General features: G+C 50.4%; 1 protein-coding gene across 6 annotated transcripts in view; it reads right to left on the bottom strand.

Moving 5' to 3' along the window:
* Npas3 (neuronal PAS domain protein 3) overlaps positions 1-8,995 on the bottom strand; it is an 839,001-nt gene extending 830,006 nt beyond the window's left edge. For all 6 annotated transcript variants that reach the window (XM_059279250.1, XM_059279248.1, XM_059279251.1 and 3 more), the window contains exon 1: positions 8,838-8,995. In XM_059279250.1, coding sequence (XP_059135233.1) covers positions 8,838-8,995 — 158 coding nt within the window. The remainder of the gene's footprint in view (positions 1-8,837) is intronic.
* Positions 8,996-9,715: the final 720 nt, after the last annotated feature.

The raw sequence follows: 9,715 nt of genomic DNA, 5'->3' as shown, positions 1-9,715 counted from the left end.
TGACCAGGAGCAGGGGTGTGAGCTTTCTGAACACCATCTAGCCTTCATTATTTCCTTATGAGAGTCTCCTTTTGCTCACTCCTCCACTTATGTCTACAGTTCTCAACAGAGACTTAGCTACCCGTTCACCCTTTGCCAAGTATCCTGTTTGCTTGGGGACCCTCCAGATGCATGGACTTTGTCACAGCAGCAAGCCATTCGGCAAGTTTGGCTGCCGGTAATTTTCCACTCTGAACTCAATTTCTAGTTTGAATGGGGTAGTTAGGAGGCTTCTACAAGCAAGTACTGGCTGTCAGGGCAAGGGCTCCTGGCTGCCTGCTAATCTGCAACTGGTAAGCCTAAGCCCACCTAAGGCATTTTTGTCTTAGAAAAGGACCATCATGTATTTTTATTCCCAAACATATGTCCATTACACACAATAGCGTGTATTCACATGCACACTATACTGGACTCATAAAATGTCACAGATCGGGGAAAATAACCCGTACATTTTTATTTTTAAAACAGCATTAAATGATATTGAATTCCAGGTAACTCATCATATAAAATCAGATCTAGTGAACAGCCATTGGGCATTTGCAGTGTCTTTCGACGATCCCTCAATTCATAAATCAGAAAGTGGGAATCAGAAGAGATCCTGTAATGTGGGAGGGTCCTGTGCAACACGGGTCACTGTAACTCCTGACTCTGGAGTCCCGCCATCCTAATATTCTCTCCGGTGGATCTATGATATGCCCATGCATTACAGTTCTCGCTGACAGCCTGTTGCCTTGGAAATATTTCATTATTTCAGTTTTTCCATTTGTAGGACCCTTGGCCTTGTAATATGAAGGCCATCCTATTTCATATTTTCGATTATCATTTAAGCAATCTCGTGGAGCTATTTATATATATATAAGCAAGTGTTAGACAACACAGATCATCATTCATCACTGTTTAAGCTAGCGCGGTAGGAATGCCTTAAGAAAAGTGCCCACCACCACCTCTACCTTTTAATGCCTTGCAAACCAGCATGGGCACAGCACATGCTTGACACTTCTCTCTAATTTTCTTGGTTATAGGTCCATAGAGCGGAACAACTCTGTGGCAGTGCTCTATAATTTGCAGCCTATTAGAGTTTAAAAGAAAAATCAAACAAGTGCATTATACACAAGGTTTTCAACTTATTCTTTCAAGCTCTCGAGCCACACTCTCCGTATGCATGATTCAGAGACCTTTAAGGAGTGCTAAACTGTCACTAAAGACATTACCGAGAACAAGCTTCTCTGTACCCGATTGTACAGAAAGAAACTTTGCACACGATGACATGCGGACGCTTGATGAATTTGTCGGACAATACAAATGATATCTTTCCCTTAGTTTGGATGGTGGGCATTATCTGAAAAGCAGGTTAAGTGCCCATAAACAGCTGTGTGGGATCAGTAAGTTGGGAACCACTCTTTAAATAAGTGGACCAAAAAACTTAAAACAGCTCCATCAACATATCTGTGTTCAGCTGTTACGGCAGAGATATACCAGTTACCGGCCAATTCCAGGCACAAAGTCCAAACCACAGTGGGATGACTGACTTAGGTGAAAGAAGGTTCTACGAGAAACATCTTCCTTTTAAACAAACCATCTGACTTCTCATTTCTCATTACAAAATGGAAACAACTCGTACGTGCGACTTTTACACATGAAAGTGTTAAGAGCATTTAAAGTCCTGGTAACAGAGTGAATCCTTGGGGTATAAAACAACTGTCTGGATAGTGAGTGGGCCAAGTTCGTGGTTATTACTGTTTCAAACAGTTGATAACTCCCTCCTTCCTCTCGCCTATAACGTAGGCCCTGTCTCCTACCCACTTATTACTCCTCCTTCTCCCTATAGGTTACAGTTTCTTAGATCCAACCTTTAAAATGACAGCATCCAAGCTGAACAAGATGCTATTAAAGGACATTAAATTAAATACAGTATATCCTCCTACAACTTCAATCAGAATTTCAGACCAAGTGTTATTTAGTTCAGCTCTCAAGTGGAGCAGAATAACAAATCGCACACTTTGATTTACCTTCCTCGAATGCCAAATGGAGGCAGGTGATAAAGAACGCACTCATGCACAGGCTATGAAGTTTCCCCTAGAAATTAATTCTATCTTCAAAATTCCTATCTCAGAGAAATTCCCAAAATGGCACACAAATAGGCCTCTGCTAGAGAGATTACTGGGGCCATCCAAGTAAATGCATTTACTACCAGCAGAAAAGGGAAGGAAGTAGCTAGGAGGAAAGGAAAGGAGAGAGGAAGGAAGGGAGGGAGAGAAGGAGAAGGGGAGGGGAAAAGCCATGGTGAGGCAGGGGGAATAGGGTCAATTGTAAATTGATTTCAAAGTATTTATCGCCTTGTTAAATAAAAGTCACCATTCAAAGCTTAGTACAATGCTCTGAAAATAGATTTATCTACAAGAGTAAAATATTCAAGATATGAATTCTCCATGAGACACAAATATTAAGAACTAGATGTTCATTTTCATCTATCTTCAGATGTCTGGTTTTCTAGTTTGAAAGTAACCGTTAATGTGTGTGGTATTTAACATCTTTTAAAACTAGATGACATAGGACCCGTTCTCTAGTACATGCTTTCCACGGAATTATCTAAGACTTTAGAATGAGTCGACTAGGCATCTACTCTTAGAAGCTGTTCCCTTAACCCTGACCATTGTGCTTGCTGTGTTTTTTTATATATGGTGATAATGCATTCCCAAAACAAACAAAAAAGAACTACTAAGACCATAGGTTTTTAAATGCACAGTTGTCTGCCTGTCTCCCCGTCTTTGCTTGATACATTAAAGCTCTGCTGTATCAAAAATAAAACCATCCATGTGATAACTAACTCATGCATCCAAGTTAAGCACTTCTCTCAGCTTTTCAAGTTCTCCTAAGCCTGTGAGGAAAGTAACTGCTTGCTGGGGTGTGGGGTGTGTGTGTGTGGGGGGGGGGACTCAACTGTGCTTTCTTCTTGAATCAACGGGTAGCATTTCATACTTCCTACTGTGCCTTTCCTCTTGGAGACAGAAAGAGATATTCACTTTGCTCAAACCGATATGCTATACGCAATTAATGTCATTAACGCTGTCAATTAATAGCAAACAGGCTTCTAAACAAAGTAGGCTGGATGGACAGCGGGAGGGAAGCACACTGGAGCTGGGGGGCGGGGTTCAGCCACTCTAAAGCCTAACAATGCTGTTCACGTAGGATGGTTAGGGATGTTTTGAACACAAACTCCCTCTCCCTTTGGCTCTAGTAGTTTAACTAACTTCAGACAGACATGCTCCACTGAGCCCCTTGCCTGGTAATATGCAATTCTCACCAGGAACTTTTTCAAACACCGATTCCCCAAACAGTAACTAACCGGGTAGAGATGCTCACACCACTGACACGTTTTTGGATCTTGCTGTTTTGTTTGCTCATTTACACTTAAGGGGTTTCTTCTTTCTTTTTTCTTACTCTCTTACTTATTCCTTTATTTATTTATTTTCCTGGAGACGGGCTGGAGAGAAGGGGAGGGCAAGAGCGGAGGGCAGAGTCGGGGACCCACAAGTTGCCCGGCCCCGGGCAGCGGCGGCGGGAGGCGGCGCGCCTGGCTGAGCCCGCCCGGCCTAGCAGCTCTCGGAGACGGCCCCTCGAGCCCTGCGCTCCGCTCCCGCCCCGGCCTCCTCCCCCTCCCCTCCCCCTCCCCAGCTCATTCCCTTCCTCGAGAGCAGCTGCCGCGGGACCTGCGGCGGCCGGGGGATTCCCGGCCCCCACCCTCCCTCCCGCGGCTCCCGGGCACACACAGCGCCTTCTCTTTGGGGTTGGTTTGTCTTTTTTTTTTTTTTTTTTTTTTAATCTTTTTTTTTTCCCCCTCTCTTTCTTTTGCTTTTTTTTTTTTCCTCCTTTTTTTTTTTTTTTTTCCATCAGCGAGTCACTCCATTCGCCGAGCTCAGGAGGTGCGACTGCTCGCCGCCCGCCGCCGCCGCCAGAGCCCGCTCGCTGCCGCAGCCGCCGCGGGCGGACAATGCGCGGGGAACCCGGCAGCGCAGCCCCCCGCCCGCCCCCGGGACCGCGGGGCCGGGCCCCGAGTGGCGGGCTGCGGAGGGAGCGAGCCCGCCACCCCGGCCGGCGGCGGGCGCAGGGCGCGGGCGGCAGGTTCAATAAACAGAAAAGTGTTACCGTTCTCGCCTGGAAGGATCCTGCTGAAAGCTGGGCTTGGTGGGCGCCATCTTCCTGCAATTTTTTTTCCTCTCTTACTTTTTGCCTCGCTCCCCCCCCCTCTCCCGGGGCGGGGGGCGTGGGGAGGGCGGAGGAGGGGGGTGGTGGTGTGCGTGTGCGTGGGCTGGCGGGAGAAGAGTGCGGGCGTGCGCGGCGCTCGGGGGGCCCGGCGGGCGGCGGCCGTGGCCGTGGCCGTGGCCGTGGCCGTGGTGGCGGCGGCCGCCGCGCTGCTCAGCCTGGGAGGCTACGGGAAAGTAGTGGGGCCCGAGCGTCGCCGGCGGCCGGACGTCCCCTCGCGCCCGGAGTGCTCCCCGCCGCAGGTCGCCGCCTCCTCGGCCGCCCGAGCCTGGTCCTCCCCTCGCTCGCCCGCCGCCGCCGCCGCCGCCGCCGCCGCCGTCCATGCGCTGCTGCACAGCGCCCGCGGCCCGGGCCGCCCCGGCTCCCGAGACATGCCCGGCGCGGAGACAGGCGGCCGGCGCGGGCGGCGGCGGAGGAGGGGCGGGCGGGCGGCGGGGGAGGCGGCCGCGCGGTCCCGCGGGCAACCCGGCCAGGGCCTCCGGGTGCTCGGGGCCGGCGCGCCGCCGCAAGCGCCCTCGCCGCAGCCACCACCGGGGTCGGGCCGCGGGCAGGTGGGGAGCACACCCTCCTGGCAGGCGGGGCGGGGGGAGATCGGGGCGAAAGGTGGGGGGGCGGCGGAGCCTAAGAGTGGAGGGACCCGGAAGGGGAGGACACGCAGGGGGTTCCCAGCTTGACCACTGGGAAAGTATTTCTGGGCATTTTCCAGCTGCTTTGCTCCAGAGCTCTCTCTCCGCCGGCAAGCAGATACACACCCCCTTCCCCTTCCCCTCCCCCTCTTTCTCCTCTCTCTCTCTCTCTCTCTCTCTCTCTCTCTCTCTCTCTTTCTCTCTCTCTCTCCCTCCCTCCTTCTCTCCCTCCCCCTTCCTCTCTCTGTGTCTCTCAGTGTCTCTCCGTCTCTGTTCTCTATGTCTCTCCCCCCTTTCCCTCTCCTCCCTCCCTCTGTGCGTCTCTCTCTCTCTCTCTCTCTCTCTCTCTCTCTCTCTCTCTCTCTCTCTCTCTCTCTCCCTCCCTCCCTCCCTCCCTCCCTCCCTCCCTCTCATTTGGGGACTGGGAAGCTTGGCTGCTGGCGCAACAACGCCACTCAGTTGCAGTTTCAAACACTTCCCTTCTCTAGAGTATTTCAGCCTGCAGAATAGAGAGAGTGGGAATTAGAATGCCTAGAGAGTGGGCTGGACCGTCTTCAGGGGGGCAGTGGAAATAAAAGCGTGAGTGATGGGTCTTGAGCTGGCCAAGGCCAGCAGGCCCAACAGCCCTGTGCCTCTGAGCAAGGATGGAGGACCTGCACCTTGTGACTCTGGCGCCCTCAGCCAGGAGCCCGAGCTGGAACATCTGCATTTTTCCACACAGATATGCTGACCCCAGGGCTCACAGGCCAATCCCCATGCCTTGAGATGCGGTTGCACACAAATGCCATTGCAGAGCCAGGTCCTGGTACCTGGGACTGGGTTGCTGGCCTCTGAAATCTAGTCCAGTCACCTCCCCCATTAAACTGCCCAGCGAGGCCTAGAGAAATAGCGACTCAATGCAGAGCCAGCTGGAATCCTGGAGAGAACCGGGCAGAGCATTTGTCCACTGTGCCTCAACGGAACAACGAGGACAGCTCTTTTTGCAGTCTAGGGCCAGTTCTGCATTAGGCATTTAAAAAAGACACCCAAGACAGCTAGCTCCCTGTCGAACAAATGAAAGGGTCTGATGGGGAACATGATTTTAAGTGAAGCCTTGCCTTCTGCTTTAAAGTTGGGGTGGGGTGGGGTGCTCAATAGGTGTTCCCTTCGGTGCGACCCTTCCAGTAAAGTAGGGAAGGGATTCAGAACCTCCACTGAATACACAAGTGTATGGGTAGAGGTGCGACATCTTCGTGATGTGGAATACTCTTTGGAGGAGTCGTTAGTACACTCTACAGGTAGGAGAAATAGAGAATGGTTGGGAAATGAATTGCATCAATGATGAGTGTTACCTACAAGACAAATGGGGGCTATCTAAGGAGAGGGAGAGTTAGCCAGTTGGAAGTTCTAGCTCCAGGAGAGATGGTCTAGGGCAATTCTGCCCAGGAGTGCCAAATAAGAGAAGCTTATGTTCTCTCAACAGGCAGACGACTGCTTGAAAACCCACCCCTGCCACCGCCACCACCCCCATCAGACTCCCAAAAGTACTTTAAGATTTTTAATGACATGTCACAATTCACTTTAGCAAAGGGGGTGGGGGGGGGGGAGTCCAGGTCTCCAGGTGGAAATAAAGGCTACCCCTCAGAGCCTTGAAGCCTGTGCTGGTGAACTATGAAAGGAGCCTCCTGGTTTAAACCTTACCTCTGACACCTGCCAATAATCTTCTTGCCCAACTCTTCTGCCCCCACACTGACTAAAATTAAAGACAGTAACAGGTGTCACGAGAGCTGAGGAACAAAACCAAAGGAAACTTGACTGTCACTACTCCCTTCCTTCTGTCAGTATAAGTGAAGAGTTAAATGGAGGGCAGGAGGAATGCACTCCAAAGACGAAGTTCAGAACTCTTTTTTAAAGCTTGTCTTTAGAAGAACAATAGGATCGAGGTCTAACAAGTGGTCTGAGTCCCCACAGGAAGTGTGAAAGGGAAGTCTTGCGGCAGGCACTTGGGGGGAACTGCCCCTCGGTGTTCCTGACTTGAAGGAAGATGAGCCCCAAGATCATCCCTTTCTAAAGGACAATGCCAATGCCAAAAGAGAGAGAGAGAGAGAGAGAGAGAGAGAGAGAGAGAGAGAGACAGAGACAGAGACAGAGAGAGAGACAGAGAGAGAGAGGAGAGAGAGACAGAGAGACAGAGAGAGAAAGACAGAGAGAGAGAGAAAGAGAGAGAACCTAAAAGCCCACCATGACAGCCCCTTATGCCCAATTTACATCTTCTAGGTCAGCTCCAGTTCCTGGAGGTCCCTGGAATTGTCCAAAGGCCATGTGACATTTCTGACCCTTGAATCTCTTCTTCACAAGCCACATTATTGTTACTCTTGCCTACACTTCCTAGTTAAAGTGACCGCCAGATTCTATTGTCATTTAAATGTTTTATAAACAATAAATAAATAAAACATACCTGAAACATGAAAAGGAAAAATTGGATTCTTTACTGGTGTTCTACATCTAGAAGATGCCCAGATCTATATTTATTAAAGGTTCTTGTAATCACTGGAGTAAAACAAGTCTAAAATAATTTAAGCAAAAAAAAAAAAAAGTCTTTGACAAAGATTAGCCCCCTTTGAGTTATTTTCAATGACTTCTTTTTTAAACTTTTGACGATAAGCAGAGCATGTAATGAAGTCTTCTACAGAATATTTGCAATTACATGAACTTGGAATATACTGTGTTAGGCAAAATCTGGTCACTGGGCCATTGGTTAGAAGGCACAAAATATAGCAATGACAGATTGCTGTAACCTTTATAGTTTAAATACTGTTGTTTCAAACCAAAGGTTCTCAAATCAATGAAGTTTCAAATATGAGGTAAAAGGGGAATTTGAATTATGCATTGTGTATATTTAAGTTAAATGCCATTGGCAAATCTCTCCGATGTTTAATCTGTACAATCTGGGAAACACAAATATTTAATTTCACACTCTCATGTGCTCTTTTTTTTTTCCTTCCATCTACCATAAAATTGAGCCCCATGAATGGAGAGTTTACCTTTTTGATTACATTGTTGGTTTTTCTCATAGCGTTTTTGTAGATCATATTTTCAATAAGATCTTGGAACATCGAAAGTTATCCTTAAGGAAAAACTTCAGGATTAGAAAGCTGTTGGTGGCAAATTAATTTCTCTTTCTTTCCTAACTGAATCAAAGGGTGTTCAGTGTTTCAATGACAATTATTTTTGAATCTAGAGAATGTCTTTAGAAAAAAATGCAAGCAAATTCTACCTTAAAACTTCCTTCTCATTACCAAGCCTAACTTTTGTAAAATTTGCTTCTTAACTTGTATCTCAGAATCTCATCTATTTGCATTATAATGCGTTTAAGATGAATACTTAACAGCGCCTAAGAGATTCGAATTTCACGTTGTATTTCCCTGTAGTAACAGGTGACATGATCACACTTTTAGGTAGAATTGCAAGTCTATCGCTGCCCATGAAAATCGTTTCTATCCTATTTGGAAACAAATGATCAATCAGCCTCTGATGATCAATTGCTCCCCTGGCTGTCCATCAGCACGGATTCGCACCGGCAGAGACAGTGAGAACATTTTGCTGGAAGGGGAGAGGAAGCCCAAACTTTGCAAAAGCATCCAGTGCGGCGTCTCAGACTTCCCTGGAACTCTCCGGCTACTCGGGGCTGAGGCTCTACGTTCACGGCCTGGCAGAGGGCAAAGGATGACTTCACTTCGCCAGTGCACTCGAGTGCTTTTCAGTTCGGATTGTGTAATTCCCCCCTTCCCATCTTCTATAGCACAGGGGCAGGCAAAGTGAGCCCTAACGGTATGCATGTGTGTTCTCAGGCACAAAACAAGAGCAAAGTGAGTCCCACCCCAGGGCCCGGGGCGGGGGCACTATCCCAGCTCGGGCGGGACTACTCACCGCTGCTGGTAGGAGGTGATGCCCTGGACGTTCTGCGGGGTGCCGTTGGCCGCGGTGCCGGCCCTCCCCATGCCTGCACCGGCCGGTACCCCAGCGGCTGCCCCGCCGGCCGCCGCGGCCGTCACCTGCACGCTGAAATCCGGAAAGATTCGGATCATCGCCGCGGCTTGGAGCCCCAGGCGCGGCTGCTCTGGGCTCAGGCTGGCGGGGGCTCGGGCTCGGGTTCGGGCGGCGGCGGCAGCAGCGGCGTGAGCGGCGGCGGCGGCAGCAGCGGAGCCAGGCACCAGCCTGCAATCCCATTAGTGAGCCGCGGCCACTGTGCGCGGCGGAGAGGCGCTTTGATGTGCGCGCAGCGGGCTGAGGTGGAGGGGGGGCGAGGAGGAGGTGCGGGGGGTGTGCGAGGGACTTGCAAACAGCAAAACGTGTCAGGGTGGGGCCTTTTCTCCCTTTTGGGGGGCACTGTTGCTCCCCCTTCTTTCCAGGATGTTGCTCTCACTGGCTGCTCCAGCAGCGCCGCGCGAGCCCAGCTGAGGGAAGAAGGGGAGGGGGTGGAGGAGGAAGGATGCACCGGGAGGCTTGGCGAGGACTTGGCCGGTGCAAGGGAATAACGGGCAGTGGAGGGTGCATTTCTTTCCCTTCCTCTTCTGCACACACACACACACACACACACACACACACACACAGCGCACTTCCGACCCAAAGTGCAAGTCTATGGTGCGCTCTCTCTCCTCCTTTCTCTGGAGAAATAACCACCATCTAGGCAGGCTCCAGCCTTCCGCGGCTGCCAGAAACCGGGATCCCAGGCCTCGGGTGGAGGAATGGGGCGCAGAGCCTCCCGTTTCAGCCCGGACCCCTCTTTGACCCTATTCTCCACACTA

This window comes from Peromyscus eremicus, chromosome 14, assembly GCF_949786415.1.
Source record: "Peromyscus eremicus chromosome 14, PerEre_H2_v1, whole genome shotgun sequence".
Lineage (NCBI taxonomy): Eukaryota > Metazoa > Chordata > Mammalia > Rodentia > Cricetidae > Peromyscus > Peromyscus eremicus.
Note: the sequence above shows the minus strand (reverse complement) of the source record. Positions and strands in the feature narration are given on the sequence as shown.